Source organism: Balaenoptera acutorostrata, chromosome 2 (genome assembly GCF_949987535.1).
Source record: "Balaenoptera acutorostrata chromosome 2, mBalAcu1.1, whole genome shotgun sequence".
NCBI classification, from domain to species: domain Eukaryota; kingdom Metazoa; phylum Chordata; class Mammalia; order Artiodactyla; family Balaenopteridae; genus Balaenoptera; species Balaenoptera acutorostrata.
In genome coordinates this window covers 33,736,963-33,753,722 of record NC_080065.1, presented here as the reverse complement: position 1 = coordinate 33,753,722, position 16,760 = coordinate 33,736,963, and the positions used below count along the sequence as shown (strand labels likewise).

General features: G+C 41.6%; 1 protein-coding gene across 9 annotated transcripts in view; it reads left to right on the top strand.

Moving 5' to 3' along the window:
* CPLANE1 (ciliogenesis and planar polarity effector complex subunit 1) overlaps positions 1 to 16,760 on the top strand; it is a 133,161-nt gene that overhangs the window by 111,042 nt on the left and 5,359 nt on the right. For 7 of the 9 annotated variants that reach the window (XM_007192192.2, XM_057539758.1, XM_057539764.1 and 4 more), the window contains one exon: positions 2,754 to 2,843. The exons of the other annotated variants lie outside the window; for them this stretch is intronic. In XM_007192192.2, the coding sequence (XP_007192254.2) occupies positions 2,754 to 2,843 (90 nt within the window). The remainder of the gene's footprint in view (positions 1 to 2,753; positions 2,844 to 16,760) is intronic. 9 annotated transcript variants of the gene reach the window in all.

The following is a 16,760-nucleotide window of genomic DNA, read 5'->3' as shown; positions in this document are numbered from 1 at the left end:
ATAATCATAGTTAACATGTAGTATACATATATACAGCTAAGAATGTATAATAATAACTAATGTGCCAGGTTCCATTTAAGCACTTGAATTACAACTCTGCGAGAAAGGTACTATTATGTTCCCATTTTAAACAAGAGAAGGCCAAGGCAGAGAAAGTTGAAATAACTGCCTAAGATCAGATATCTAGGAAGTGGTAGAGTCTAGATTTAAACCCAGTCTGGGTCTAGAGCCTCCACACCTAGAACCTGAACTTTAGTATGCACGTTAACTGAGAAAATTGAAGTATCCATATATTGCAGTCTTTTTGATGAAACTTTATAGTTTGGTTAACTCTTGCTTTTGATTGATGAATTATAATAAGAAAACACTGTTCTTTTTTAAACTAGAATTTCAAAATAGTAACCATTTAAAAAATTTTTTTAAGTTTTATTTTATACCTGATACATTTACCAAAATTAAATAAAAGAAATATCCAGAATTGGAAAAGATTTTAAACTTCAATCATGGTTTCTTAATGTCAGATGGAAAAGTCTTGGATTATGTGGAAATATGTCTTTTCCTTGGACCTGCCCAAGGTCAGGCCTGTATTGTTACCTTGCACTTGGCCGGGCTGAGGCCTTGGCCCTCTGTGGTCCCCTTACCTGTCCTTGCTGAGCTGTGCTTGATGAGGTGCTGCTGCTGCCCAGGGACTCAGAAGTCCTCAGTGACCCGTACCCCACACAGATGAGTCCACACCCTCTCCCTGGCCTTTAAGGGGTCCTCCCCTTCTGCCTCCTTAGCCTCCTTTCCGCATATAATCCGGATGATCCATAGCACTTGCAGGCTTGTTTTCCAGACACATGCAGTGTGCTCCCATTCCTGCCTTGAAAATTTCCCTTATACCTTAAATGCCTCCCCTCCGTGTCTTGGAAGACATCCCTAATTTTAATTCTTTAGCTCTTCCAACCCAGTGTAATGAATTTTAACATCCATATTTTCATTTTTAAACTGGCTAATACTTAACTTGCATGGTAGTTGTGAATATTAGAGACAAATAGTAGCATTGGTAACTAATATAGTTATTTTTTTTGTCCTCTGAACCCTCAGTCACGTGTTTCTGCCTCTCTTGAGGCACTACTGCAGCAGGTCTTATGTTGTAGTTACTTATAAACTTGGTTTTGTCCCAGGATAGACTAAATGTTTGAGGGTAGCAACAATCCCTATATCTTGTATTACCGCTTCACATTGAACAAATGAAATAATTGAATAACTGGATAAATGGGAAAAAACGGCTGTTTAGCTTTTTTGCTTAAAAATAGCTATTTATAAACTGATTATTGTTCAAGAATATTACTGGGCAGGTATTGTAGTGTTTATACTGTGTCATAGAACACCATATGCCTAACTATTATCTGAGCCGACCTGTCACTCAGCTTCCTGGACCTCTGAGGCAAAGGTAGGAGAGGCAGCTTGAGGGAGTGTGAACACACTGACCGCCCTGACTGCCTCTGCCACATCCAGAGCCCAGCCGCTCCCCGGACAACATCCAGCGGCAGTGGGAGACACCGGGCTCTTCCAGCCGGTGATACAGACAGCGTGAGCCCGCTGGGGCAGGTTCAGTTGTTGCACGGGTGGGAAGTGAGGATCCATCAAGATTTAAAAATTCCCTGCAGTTCTTCTGTAAAAGAAGTTTTCCTGAAAATTCTTTGAGTTTGACTATATGTTGCTGTCTTTTATTTATTTATTTATTAAATTAAATTAATTAATTTATTTATTTTTGGCTACGTTGGGTCTTCATTGCTACACATGGGCTTTCTCTAGTTGCAGCGAGCAGGGGCTACTCTTCGTTGCGGTGCGCAGACTTCTCATTGCGGTGGCTTCTCTTGTTGTGGAGCACGGGCTCTAGGCGCGCAGGCTCAGTAGTTGTGGCACGCAGGCTCAGTAGTTGTGGCTCACGGGCTCCAGAGCACAGGCTCAGTAGTTGTGGTGCACAGGCTTAGTTGCTCCACGGCATGTGGGATCTTCCCAGACCAGGGCTCGAACCCATGTCCCCTGCATTGGCAGGTGGATTCTTAACCACTGTGCCACCAGGGAAGTCCCAACTATCTGTCTTCTATAAAGCAGTATACAGTTTTTGCCTAACTTCTTCAGCCCCGCGTGCAAACTGTTAAATTTAAGGGTTTTCTTTCTGTTTTTTTTTTGCTTGTTTTGTGTTTAATTCTGTCAAAAACAATATATGAGGACTATATAATAAGTATCTGAGAGGCATTATAAGCATAAACAATAGGTCTAGCCTTTGAAATCATCCAAGCCTAGGTTCATAGCCCAGCTCTACTGCTTACTTTGTGCTCTCAGATATGCTTTTTAAATCCTACCACATAGAGCTGTTGAGGATCATAAGTAAAACATTTTGCATAACATAAACAGTAAATGGTTGCTACTAATCCTGGAATTTAAGAAACCTTAGTTGATCATTCTCTTCGCATTTTGTCTAGGTGTTTACTGGAAATAGGCTTATACGCCTGGCTTTTCCAGTTGCCAGAGATGTTGTCAGGGCACATTTGCCATATGAGAAAGGTCCGTGGTTGTGCTATAAGGATACCAAGTCTCAAAGTAGACTTTCCCTTCCTTCATCTGCATTTTTGTTTTGCTTTCTTGGTTCAAACCAACCACCATTTATTGGGCCCCTACTAAGCAGAAAATTTCTGTCCTCAAAGAACTTACAACATGAAAGGTGCATATGGAAGGCTAAAGAAGTTCGCCTGTCTTTATAGGAACTGCTACTTTTACCATACAGAAGAAAGCTGGTGGAGCCAAAGTGGCAGTAAGAAAGGCTGTGCAGTCTCCAGTTACCATCCAAAAAGGTATGGGATAAAGATTAGAAAGTTGTTGAGCTTAATACTAAAAATTTTTAAATCATAAATCACTCTTAGAAATGTCAGATACGGATTTCAGTATGAAGAGTGTGGCTAGGTGGTGGTAATGGGCTTAATAAGCACAGTGCTGAACATAAAAACAAGTACTCAGGAAGGTGCTGTGATCACATAGCCATGGAGCACACAGACCCATAAGTTTGGCCCAATTAGCTCTGCTCTGATGGAGAGAGAGGGAAATTATACATCATTATCTCAGTCCCCAACATCTCCCCGAGCCCACCCCTCAACTGCTGTTACTCTCCACAATTTAAAAAACAGTTTCACATTCATCCTCCTATTAGCTGTCTGTAACAACCCTGGTAGATAGTCAGGGCAACTCTTATCCCCATCTTACAGCTGAGGAAGCTGAGGTGTAGAGAAGCCAAGTGGCCTGCTCAAATCCCCTTAGAACAATAGAAAGAACAGCTAGCAGTTATAGAGAATTTACTTGATGCCAAGCATTGTATTAACATCTTATGTGCATGATCTCATTTAATCCAGTGAGGTATCTGTGGAATTAAAGAACTAAATTTGATGGGAATAATGATGAAAACACTAATTCATATATACCATAAAAATGATGAGAGGTGTGAATTAATCTGTTCCTGTTATTATGCCTCTCTCCACTGCTGTCTCCTTTCTTTGCAGATTCTTCTTTCAGTTTACATCACATCTCTCTTCAGCTGTGTCTAATCTGCTATTTAACTCATTTATCAAGCTTTAATGTCAATGGCTATACCTTCTAGAAATTCTACTCGGTCCTTTCCATACTTTCCCCCATTGTATGCATTAAAACCCAAGCCTCCAGTTACTGGGATTAATTTGAGTCCTAGAAGCATCATTTCCTGTGCTTATAATTTTATAATCCCAGGCTAGGTGTTTTCTTTCAAAGTCTCTCATTTTAATCTTTTGTTAAGATGTTTTCTAATTTAGAATACCCCGTAGCTTTTTATTCTTTTCTAAGCAAATATGGAGCAATGTTTAACAGATAAAATGCCCCAAAATACAGTGTTACCCCTAAAAATAACTGAAATTATATGTACCTTTGTATTGTATTATGAAGCCTCCAGAGACTCAGGGTTTTGTGTTCTTTTTTAAAAAACTTTATTTATTTATGGCTGTGTTGGGTCTTCATTTCTGTGCAAGGACTTTCTCTATTTGCGGCAAGCGGGGGCCACTCTTCATCGTGGTGCGCAGGCCTCTCACTATCGCAGCCTCTCTTGTTGCGGAGCACAGGCTCCAGATGCGCAGCCTCCGTAGTTGTGGCTCATGGGCCTAGTTGTTCCGCGGCATGTGGAATCTTCCCAGACCAGGGCTCGAACCCGTGTCCCCTGCATTGGCAGGCAGATTCTCAACCACTGCACCACCAGGGAAGCCCGGGTTTTGTGTTCTTGAAGTGAGTTATGACCTAGCATTAGGCCTTGCCCATATAAAGGCAAAGAGACGTATTTCTTTCATTGTCCAGGGTCCAGCCTCTGAGAGTATGACTCCAGGTTTCTAGCTTGGGTGTTTGTCTAGACTGTGGCCTAATAGTTGACACAGGTTGGGCAAGAGGAGGAGCAGGGTTTTCTTCTAGGGGAGGTGGAACTAATGGATTCAGGGTTACTGTTCAGTTTCAGATTCCTCAGGCAAGACTCTATAGAGTTGTTTGGCAATAAAGAAACTGAGAGGCGGCATTCACTCTCCTACAGAGGAAGATGCTACTTTAGGGGAAGCTGGTGCGCTTGCCCACTAGTTTCCACTGTGGGGTTTCTTCTTGATATATCACTTACCTTTGACCTTAGAAAGCTTTCCCTGGCCATGTTGGGGTAGGAACACCCCACCTGGAGAAGCTTTGCACATGCACTGTTTCACAGAATTTTTTTCATATTGTATTTTTATCTCAAAATTGGATATCCCAAATAAATCTAGAGAAATGCACTTTGATCTGAAGCGAAGGAATTTACAAAGCCATCCCTGTGTAAAGCAAGGTGAGAGAAAGCCAGTGATAGCCTCTCAAGGTTTGTAGATACCCCATAGGTAAAAGTTTACCCTAAAATGTAGGCTTATTAACCTTAGTATCAGCCGACTTGGTGATGATCTGTCATTCTTTCTAGATGGCAGTAATTATGTTCATTTGACAAAACAAGAGTAGCAAAGATTAGATACCAAATTAATTGCAGTGGAGATAGGGGTGGGATTAGTTAATGGTCACAGTCTTTGCTAATCTCTTATCATACCTGGAAGACTCAAAGGAACAACCTCAGCACCCGCCTCCGTTGTTTCCATCTACTCTGGAGGGACAGCCTGCCCTTGTAGTTACAATGCTGCTTAACTACCTGCTGGTTTCTCTTCTTTTTATCCTCAGTCTCAACCTTTTCTGTTTTACCAGCTGTTTTTTTTTTTTTAAATACAGTGTGTTCACATGTGCATTCTGATTGTGCATTCATAGATATTTTTTGTTTCACAGTTTTTCAAAACTTGTTCCTTAGTAATATTTACTGAAATAATTATTTTAATATGAAACTTTCAGTCACACCCCAAAATACTCAGTGGTGTCTTTAAATAGCAGGAAAAAAAAGCCCTTTTTCAACTAGAGCACAGTCCTCACATTGGATTCTAAAGTGGTGACCACAGGTGCTACAGAATGATGTTAACCTTATTTCTGTTTCAGACCCTTGGGGCTAATCAAAAGAAGAATCCCTAAGCCCTCTTGTACTGCCACCCTTCTCCCTGTAATCCAAGAAGCAAGCTATTGGAAAGCTGCTGCCTTGGGGAGCCAGATAAATAGACCTGTTTCTCACTTACAGATGTGAAGACTATCCAAAAGAGCTCTCTAAGTACTATTCTTCCCTCACCCAAAAGAACAGAAAGTTAACATATTAGCTTAGGTTCTGGGCATAGATCATCTCTCTCACCTTGGGCAAATTACATAACCTCTCTAAGCCTCACCTTCCTCATTTGCAAAATGGGGATAGTAACTCTTTCCCCACAGGACTTTCATTAAGAGTATTTATTCTGCAGCAGTCTGTTGAGCTCCTGCTACTTACCAGGCACTGTTAGTCAGGAACAACACAGACGGTAGCACAAAAATAAGATATGGGAGACCTTGAAGGTCTCTTTGAGAAGGTGTCATTGGAATGAAGATGCTGAATGTTCAAAAGGGGGTTATCATGTAACAATAAGGAAGAACAGTTCCAGGCGGAGAGAAGAGCAAATTCAAAGCCCTGCTACAGAGGCAATCTTGATAGATTGCCTGGATTGGATTTTACTCTGCATCCAGTGGGACTCCATTGGAGGGAATTAAGCAGGGAGATAATATAATTTACATTTTAGAACATGTGGGAGAAAAAGAACAGAAGGCAGCAGACAAGCACAGAGATATTCCTTGGACTAGGGTTATAATAATAAAAATGGGGAGAAGTCATTCAATTTGGAATATAGAGCATTTCTCGGAATAGGGCAGAAATTAACAGTTTGATTTTGGACATGTTAAGATTGGGATGTTTATTGCACATCCAAGGCAAGGTGTCAAGAAGGCCGTTTGCACTATGAAGCTAGAGATACAGGTTTGAGAGTTGTCAGCATGTAGGTATTTCCAGCCATGGAACTAGATGAGGTCAGCGAGGGAGGATGTAGATGTGTAAGAAGACCGATGACCAGGTCCTGGGGCTCTCTGGTAATTCAACGGACTGAATGTAGGTAGTGTGCATAGCCCATAGTAAATGCCAAAATGTGTACTGCTGTTATTTGGGGGTGGGGGGGGGTGCTTATTTCTTGGAGGTATCCTTAGCACATGAGGTTGGTAGAGAGATGAAAGACCAGGTGGCCCAAACCTTAGCACTCTGTTACCTCTTCTTCCCCTCTTCAAGGAGCCACAGGCCTGCTTGTTGGGACCTGAGTTTACTTCCCATCGTATACCCCACATATACACTCATCTCGGGTGTTTCTTCAGGTCACCCGGTAGGGGTAGAATGTGCTGTAATACTGGCTTTGGAACATGAAGTGTGTTAGGTGGGGCCAGCTCCTCCAGGCCTCGTGCAGAGAAGCGCTGTCGATGGGCCGATGCGCTAAGCTGCCTGTGGGCGCGAGCTGGGATGAATGTTTCTTTTCAGCAAATACTGATATTCAGTAAGGAGGAAGGGGGCCATAATGTGTGGCTACTGCACTTACCTTGATGCCTGTGCCCAAAGGCGGATTGTAGCTGTGCAGCGCGAGTGGCGATGCCAAGAACATCACTCCTGTGAAGCTTCCACAAGATCTTCCATAAGAGAGAGGCAAGGAAGGCCCAGCTCTCTGAGTTCATCCAGCTTTTAACTTGGAACTTCTCCAGAGTTCCATTTTTTTTTTCTGTGGCCTCTCCTCCCTGGACTCTCTTGTCCTAGAGGTTACTGTTGCTTTTTTGTTTGTTTTGTTTTTTCTTTTTTATTAGTTATCTATTTTATACATATTAGTGTATATATGTCAATCCCAATCTCCCAATTCATCCCACCACCCCACCCCTGCTTTTTCCCCTTGGTGTCCGTACGTTTGTTCTCTACATCTGTGTCTCTGTTTCTGCCTTGCAAACCAGTTCACCTGTACCATTTTTCAGGATTCCACATATATGTGTTAATATACGATATTTATTTTTCTCTTTCTGACTTACTTCCCTCTGTATGACAGTCTCTTGGTCCATCCACGTCTCTACAAATGACCGAATTTCGTTCCTTTTTATGGCTGAGTAACATTCCATTGTATATATGTAACACATCTTCTTTATCTATTCATCTGACAATGGGCATTTAGGTTGCTTCCATGACCTGGCTGTTGTAAATAGCGCTGCAGTGAACATTGGGGTGCATGTGTCTTTTTGAATTATGGTTTTCTCTGGGTATATGCCCAGTAGTGGGATTGCTGGGTCATATAGTAATTCTATATTTAGTTTATTAAGGAACCTCCATACTCTTCTCCATAGTGGCTGTATCAGTTTACATTCCCACCAACAGTGCAAGAGGGTTCCCTTTCTCCACACCCTCTCCAGCATTTGTTGTTTGTAGATTTTCTGATGATGCCCATTCTAACTGGTGTGAGGTGATACCTCACTGTAGTTTTGACTTGCATTTCTCTAATAATTAGTGATGTTGAGCAGCTTTTCATGTGCTTCTTGGCCATCTATATATCTTCTTTGGAGAAATGTCTATTTAGATCTTCTGCCCATTTTTGATTGGGTTGTTTGTTTTTTTAGTGTTGATCTCCATGAGCTGTTTATGTATTTTGGAGATTAATTCTTTGTCCACTGATTTGTTTGCAAATGTTTTCTCCCATTTTGAGGGTTGTCTTTTCGTCTTGTTTGTAGTTTCCTTTGCTATACAAAAGCTTTTAAATTTCATTAGGTCCCATTTGTTTACTTTTGTTTTTATTTCCATTACTCTAGGATGTGGGTCAAAAAAGATCTTGCTGTGATTTATATCAAAGAGGGTTCTTCCTGTGTTTTCCTCTGAGACCTTTATAGTGTCCAGTCTTACATTTAGGTCTTTAATCCATTTTGAGTTTATTTTTGTGTATGGTGTTAGAGAGTGTTCTAATTTCATTCTTTTACATGTAGCTGTCCAGTTTTCCCAGCACCACTTATTGAAGAGACTGTCTTTTCTCCATTGTATATCCTTGCCTCCTTTGTCATAGATTAGTTGACCATAGGTGCGTGGGTTTATCTCTGGGCTTTCTATCCTGTTCCATTGATCTATATTTCTGTTTTTGTGCCAGTACCATACTGTCTTGATTACTATAGCTTTGCAGTAGAGTCTGAAGTCAAGGAGTCTCATTCTTCCAGCTCCGTTTTCTTCCCTCAAGACTGCTTTGGCTATTCGGGTCTTTTGTGTCTCCATATAAATATTAAGATTTTTTGTTCTAGTTCTGTAAAAAAATGCCATTGGTAACTTGATAGGGATTGCATTGAATCTGTAGATTGCTTTAGGTAGTATAGTCATTTTCACAACATTGATTCTTCCAATCCAAGAACATGGTATATCTCTCCATCTGTTTGTGTCATCTTTGATTTCTTTCATCAGTGCCTTATAGTTTTCTGAGTACAGGTCTTTGACCTCCTTAGGTAGGTTTATTCCTAGGTATTTTATTCTTTTTGTTGCAGTGGTGAATGGGATTGTTTCCTTGATTTCTCTTTCTGATTTTTCATTTTTAGTGTATAGGAATGCCAGAGATTTCTGTGCATTAATTTTGTGTCCTGCAACTTTACCAAATTCATTGATTAGCTCTAGTAGTTTTCTGGTGGCATCTTTAGGATTATCTATGTATAGTATCATGTCATCTGCAAACAGTGACAGTTTTACTTCTTCTTTTCCAATTTGTATTCCCTTTATTTCTTTTTCTTCTCTGATTGCCGTGGCTAGGACTTCCAAAACTGTTGAATAAGAGTGGCGAGAGTGGACATCCTTGTCTTCTTCCTGATCTTAGAGGAAATGCTTTCAGTTTTTCACCATTGAGAATGATGTTTGCTGTGGGTTTGTCATATGTGGCCTTTATTATGTTGAGGTAGGTTCCCTCTATGCCCACTTTCTGGAGAGTTTTTATCATAAAAGGGTGTTGCATTTTGTCAAAAGTTTTTCTGCATCTATTGAGATGATCATATGCTTTTTATTCTTTAATTTGTTAATATGGTGTATCACATTGATTGATTTGAAGAATCCTTGCATCCCTGGGATAAATCCCACCTGATTATGGTGTGTGATCCTTTTAATGTGTTGTTGGATTCTGTTTGCTAGTACTTTGTTGAGGATTTGTGCATCTCCATTCTGCAATGATATTGGTCAGTAATTTTCTTTTTTTGTGATATGTTTGTCTGGTTTTGGTATCAGGGTGATGGTAGCCTCATAGAACGAGTTTGGGAACGTTCCTTCCTCTGCAATTTTTTGGAAGAGTTTGAGAAAGATGGGTGTTAGCTCTTGTCTAAATGTTTGATAGAATTCACCTGTGAAGCCATCTGGTGCTGGACTATTTTTGTTGGAAGATTTTTAATCACAGTTTCAATTTCATTAATTGTGATTGGTCTGTTCATATTTTCTATTTCTTCCTGGTTCAGTCTTGGAAGATTATACCTTTATAAGAATTTGTTCATTTCTTCTAGGTTGTCCATTTTATTGGCATAGAGTTGCTTGTAGTAGTCTTTTATGATGCTTTGTATTTCAGTGGTGTCCATTGTAACTTCTCCTTTTTCATTTCTAATTTTATTGATTTGAGTCCTTTCCCTCTTTTCCTTGGTGACTCTGGCTAAAGGTTTATCAATTTTGTTTACCTTCTCAAAGAACCAACTTTTAGTTTTATTGATCTTTGCTATTGTTTTCTTTGTTTCTATTTCATTTATTTCTGCTCCTGATCTTTATGATTTCTTTCCTTCCACTAACTTTGGGTTTTGTTTGTCCTTCTTTTTCTAGTTCCTTTAGGTGTAAGGTTAGATTGTTTACTTGAGATTTTCTTGTTTCTTGAGGTAGGATTGTATTGCTATAAACTTCCTTCTTAGAACTTTGCCTTTGCTGCATCCCATATGTTTTGGATCGTCGTGTTTTCGTTGTCATTTGTCTCTAGGTATTTTTTAATTTCCTCTTTGATTTCTTCACTGATCTCTTGGTTATTTAGTAATGTATTGTTTAGCCTCCATGTGTTGGTGTTTTTTACGTTTTTCCCCTGTAATTTATTTCTAATCTCATAGCGTTGTGGTCGGAAACGATGCTCGATATGATTTGTTTTTTTAAATTTACCACAGCTTGATTTGTGACCCAAGATGTGGTCGATCCTGTAGAATGTTCCGTGTGCACTTGAGAAGAAAGTGTAGGGACTTCCGTGGTGGCACAGTGGTTAAGAATCCGCCTGCCAATGCAGTGGACACGGTTCGATCCCTGGTCCAGGAAGATCCCACATGCCGCAGGGCAGCTAAGCCTGTGCGCCACAACTACTGAGCCTGTGCTCTAGAGCCCGCAAGCCTCAACTGCTGAAGCCCATGTTTCACACCTACTGAAGCCCATGTGCCTAGAGGCCGTGCTCTGCAACAAAGAGAAGCCACTGCAGTGAGAAGCCTGTGCACCTCAACGAGGAGTAGCCCCCGCTCTCTGCAGCTAGACAAAGCCTGCGCTCAGCAATGAAGACCCAACACAGCCAAAAGTAAAAAATAAATAAATAAATAAATTTATAAAAAATAAAAAAACGAAAGTGTAACCTGCTGTTTTCGGATGGAATGTCCTATAAGTATCAATTAAATCTGTCTGGTCTATTGTGGCATTTAAAGCTTGTGTTTCCTTATTTATTTCCTATCTGGATGATCTGTCCATTGGTGTCAGTGAGGTGTTAAAGTCCCCCACTATTACTGTTACTGTCAGTTTCCTCATTTATAGCTGTTAGCATTTGCCTTATGTATTGAGGTGCTCCTATGTTGGGTGCACATATATTTATAATTGTATATCTTCTTCCTGGATTGATCCCTTGACCATTACGTAGTGTCCTTCCTTGTCTCTTGTACCACTCTTTATTTTAAAGTCTATTTTATCTGATATGAGTATTGCTACTCCAGCTTTCTTTTGATTTCCATTTGCATGGAACATCTTTCTCCATCCCCTCACTTTCAGTCTGTATGTGTCCCTAGGTCTGAAGTGGGTCTCTTGTAGACAGCATATATATGGGTCTTGTTTTTGTATCCATTCAGTGAGCCTGTGTCTTCTTGTTGGAGCATTTAATCCATTCACCTTTAAGGTAATTATCGATATGTTTGTTCCTAATGCCATTTTCTTAATTGTTTTGGGTTTGTTTTTGTAGGTCCTTTTCTTCTCTTGTGTTTACCACTTAAGAGAAGTTCCTTTAGCATTTGTTGTAGAGCTGGTTTGGTGGTGCTGAATTCTCTTAGCTTTTGCTTGTCTGTAAAGCTTTTGATTTCTCCCTCAAATCTGAATGAGATCCTTGACGGGTAGAGTAATCTTGGTTGTAGGTTCTTCCCTTTCATCACTTTAAATATATCGTGCCACTCCCTTCTGGCTTGTAGAGTTTCTGCTGAGAAATCAGCTGTTAACCTTATGGGAGTACCCTTGTATGTTATTTGTCATTTTTCCCTTTTTGCTTTTAATAATTTTTCTTTGTCTCTAATTATTGTCAATTTGATTACTGTGTGTCTTGACGTGTTTCTCCTTGGGTTTATCCTGCCTGGGACTCTCTGCACTTCCTGGACTTGAGTGGCTATTTCCTTTCCCATGTTAGGGAACTTTTTGACTATAATCTCTTCAAATATTTTCTCTGGTCCTTTCTCTCTCTCTTCTCCTTCTGGGACCCCTATAATGCGAATGTTGGTGCGTTTAATGTTGTCCCAGAGGTCTCTTAGGCTGTCTTTATCTCTTTTCATTCTTTTTTCTGTTCCACCACATTGAATTCCACCATTCTGTCTTCCAGGTCACTTATCCATTCTTCCGCGTCAGTTATTCTGCTATTGATTCCTTCTAGTATATTTTCATTTCAGTTATTGTATTGTTCATCTCTGTTTGTTTGTTCTTTAGTTCTTCTAGGTGTTTGTTCTTTAATTCTTCTAGGTCTCTGTTAAACATTTCTTGCATCTTCTCGACCTTTGCCTCCATTCTTTTTCCGAGGTCCTGGATCATCTTCATTATCATTATTCTGAATTCTTTTTCTGGAAGGTGGCCTATCTCCACTTCATTTAGTTCTTTTTCTGGTGTTTTATCTTGTTCCTTCATCTGGTACATAGTCCTCTGCCTTTTCATTTTGTCTAACTTTCTGTGAATGTGGTTTTCATTCCACAGGCTGTGGGGTTGTAGTTCTTTTTGCTTCTGCTGTCTGCCCTCTGGTGGATGAGGCTATCTAAGAGGCTTGTGCAAATTTCCTGATGGGAGGGACTGGTGGTGGGTAGAGCTGGGTGTTGATCTGTTGGGCAGAGATCAGTAAAACTTTAATACGCTTGTCTGCTGACGGGTGGGGCTGAGTTCCCTCCTTGTTGCTTGGCCTGAGGTGACCCAGCACTGGAGCCTACAGGCTCTTTAATGGGGCTAATGGCAGACTCCAGGAGGGCTCATGCCAAGGAGTACTTTCCAGAACTTCTGCTGCCAGTGTCCTTGTCCCCACGGTGAGCCACAGCTGTCCCCCGCCTCTGCAGGAGACCCTCCAACACTAGCAGGTAGGTCTGATTCAGTCTCCTAGGGGGTCACTGCTCCTTCCCCCTGGGTCCTGGTGCGCACATTACTTTGTGCCCTCCAGGAGTGGAGTCTCTGTTTCCCCCAGTTCTTTTGAAGTCCTGGAATCAAATCCCGCTAGACTTCAAAGTCGATTCTCTGGGAATTCCTCCTCCCGTTGCCAGACCCCCAGGTTGGGAAGACTGACGTGGGGCTCAGAACCTTCACTCCAGTGGGTGGACTTCTGTGGTATAATTGTTCTCCAGTTTGTGAGTTGCCCACCCAGTAGTTATGGGATTTGATTTTATTGTGATTGCACCTCTCCTACCGTCTCATTGCACCTTCTCCTTTGTCTTTGGATGTGGGGTATCTATCTTTTTTGGTGAGTTCCAGTGTCTTCCTGTCGATGATCGTTCAGCAGTTAGTTGTGATTCCGGTGCTCTCGCAAGAGGGAATGAGCACACGTCCTTCTACTCCGCCATCTCGAACCAATCTTGGTTACCATTACTTCTAAAATCAAAAGAGGTGGCCAGAGGAGATGGAGTCAAGATGGCAGAGAAGAACGTTAGCTCACCTCTTCTTAGGAAAGCATCAAAATAACAACTGCTGAACGACCATAGACAAAAAAAAAACAAAAAACCACTGGAACCTACCATAAAGGATATCCTACATCCAAAGAAAGAAGCCACAGTGAGACAGTAGGAGGGGCACAATTGCGATAAAATCAAATCCCACAAAATTTGGGTGACCCACAAAATGGAAAAGAATTATACCACAGAAGCTCTCCCACAAGAGTGAAAGTTCTGAGCCCCACGTTAGGCTCCCCGGTCTGGGGGTCTGGCAACCGGAATAGGAGCCCCCAGAGAATCTGGCTTTGAAGGCTAGTGGGGTTTGATCGCAGGAATTCCATAGGACTGGGAGAAACAGAAACTCCTCTATTGGAGGGTACACACAAGGTCTTGTGTGTACCAGGACCCAGGGAAAAAAGCAGTGACCTCAAAAGAGCCTGGGCCAGACCTACCTGCTCGTATTGGACTGTCTCCTGCAGAGGTGGTGGTGGGGCAGCTGTGGCTCAGTGCAGTGACAAGACACAGTGGTGGTTCTGGGGAGTACTCTTTGGTGTGAGCACTCCTGGAGGCTGCCATTTTGTCACCAAGACCTTGCCCCACCCAACAACCTGTAGGCTCCAGTGCTGGGGCGCCTCAGGCCAAACAATCAACAGGGATGGACACAGCCCCACCCCACCCATTAGCAGACAGGCTGCTTAAAGTCTTCCTGAGCACATGGCTACCCACTAAACACACTCCTTGACACGGCCCTGCCCACCAGAGGGACAAGACCCAGCTCCACCCACCAGTGGTCAGGAACCAGTCCCCCCCACCAGGAACCCTGCACAAGCCTCTTTGCATCACCCACCAGGGGGCAGACAGCAGAAGCAAGAACTACAACCCTGCAGCCTGCAGAATGGAAACCACATCGCTGAAAGTTAGACAAAATGAGACAGCAGAGGAATATGTCCCAGATGAAGGAACAAAATAAAACCCCAGAAGAACAACTAAGTGAAGTGGAGACAGGCAATCTACATGAGAAAGAATTCAGAGTAATGATAGAAAAGATTATCCAAGTTCTTGGAAAAAGAATGGAGGCACAGATCGAGAAGTTACAAGAAATGTTTAACAAAGAAGACCTAGAATAACTAAAGAAGAAACAGACAGAGGTGAACAGTACAATAACTGAAATGAAAAATACACTGGAAGGAATCAGTAGCAGAATAACTGAGACAGAAGAATGGACAAGTGAGCCGGAAGACAGAATGGTGGAAATCACTGCTGCAGAACAGAATAAAGAAAAAGGAATGTAAAGAAATGATGAGAGCCTAAGAGACCTTTGGGACAACATTAAATGCACCAACATTCGCATTATACGGGTCCCAGAAGGAGGAGAGGGAGAGAAGGGACCTGAGAAAATATTTGAAGAGATAATAGCTGAAAACTTCCCTAACATGGGAAAGGAAACAGTCATACAAGTCCAAGGAAGCCCAGAGAGTCCCAGGCAGGATAAACCCAAGGAGGAACATGCTAAGACACATAGTAATCAAATTGACAAAACTTAAAGACAAAAAATATTAAATCAACAAGGGAAAAGTAACAAATAACATACAAGGGAATTCCCAAAAGGTGGTCAGCTGATTCCTCAGCAGAAAGTATGCAGGCCAGAACGGGGTTGCACGATATATTTAAAGTGATGAAAGGGAAGAGCCTTCAACCAAGAACACTCTACCCAGCAAGGCTCTCACTCAGATTCGATGGAGAAATCAAAAGCTTTACAGACAAGCAAAAGCTAAGAGAATTCAGCGCTACCAGACCAGCTTTGCAACGAATGCTAAAGGAACTTCTCTAGGTGGAAAAGAAAAGGCCACAAATAGAAACAAGAAAAGTATGAACAGAAATGCTCACCAGTAAAGGCAAACATACAGTAAAGGTAGGAAGTCAACCACACACAAGTATGATATCAAAACCAGCAATCGTGAGGAGAGTACAGATGGAGGATATTGGAAATGAATTTGAAATTAAATGACCATCAAGTTAAAACTATCCTGTTTATGTAGACTGCTGTATCAAAACCTCTTGGTAACCGCAAACCAAAAATCTACAATAGATAGACAAAAAAGAAAAAAGGAATCCAAACACAACATGAAAGGTAGGTTCAAAAGAGAAGAGAACAGGGCTTCCCTGGTGGCGCAGTGGTTGAGAGCCTGCCTGTCAATGCAGGGGACGCGGGTTCGAGCCCTGGTCTGGGAGGATCCCACATGCCGCGGAGCAACTAAGCCCGTGAGCCACAACTACTGAGCCTGCGCGTCTGGAGCCTGTGCTCCGCAACGGGAGAGGCCGCGACAGTGAGAGGCCTGCGCACCGCGATGAAGAGTGGCCCCCGCTCGCCGCAACTGGAGAAGGCCCTCGCACAGAAACGAAGACCCAACACAGCCATAAATAAATAAATAAATAAAATTTAAAAAAAAGAGAAGAGAACAAAAGAGTAAGTGAAGAAAAAAAACTTACAAAAACAAATCCAAACCAATTAACAAAATGGCAACAAGAACATACATATCAATAATTACCTTAAACATAAGATTAAATGCTCCAACCAAAAGATACAGACTGGCTGAATAGATACAAAAACAAGACCTATACATGTGCTGTCTACAAGAGATGCACTTCAGATCTAGGGACACATACAGACTGAAAGTGAGTGGATGGAAAAGGGTATTACAGGCAAATGGAAATCAAAAGAAAGCTGGAGTAGCAATACTCATATAAGACAAAATTGACTTTAAAATAAAGACTGTTTCAAGAGACAAAGAAGGACACTACATAATGATCAAGGGATCAATCCAGGAAGAAGATATAAAACGATCTTATAAATATATGCACCCAGCATAGAAGCACCTCAGTATATAAGGCAAATGCTAACAGCCATAAAAAGAGAAATCAACAGTAACACAATAATAGTGTGGGACTTTTAACACCCCACTTTCATCAATGGACAGATCATCCAGACCTAAAATTAATAGGGAAACAGAGGCCTTAAATGACACATTAGACCAGATGGGCATAATTGATGATATTTATAGAGCATTCCATCCAGAAGCAGCAGAATACACATTCTTCTCAAGTGCACATGAAACATTCTCTAGGATTGGTCACATGCTGGGCCACAAAGCGAGCCTCGG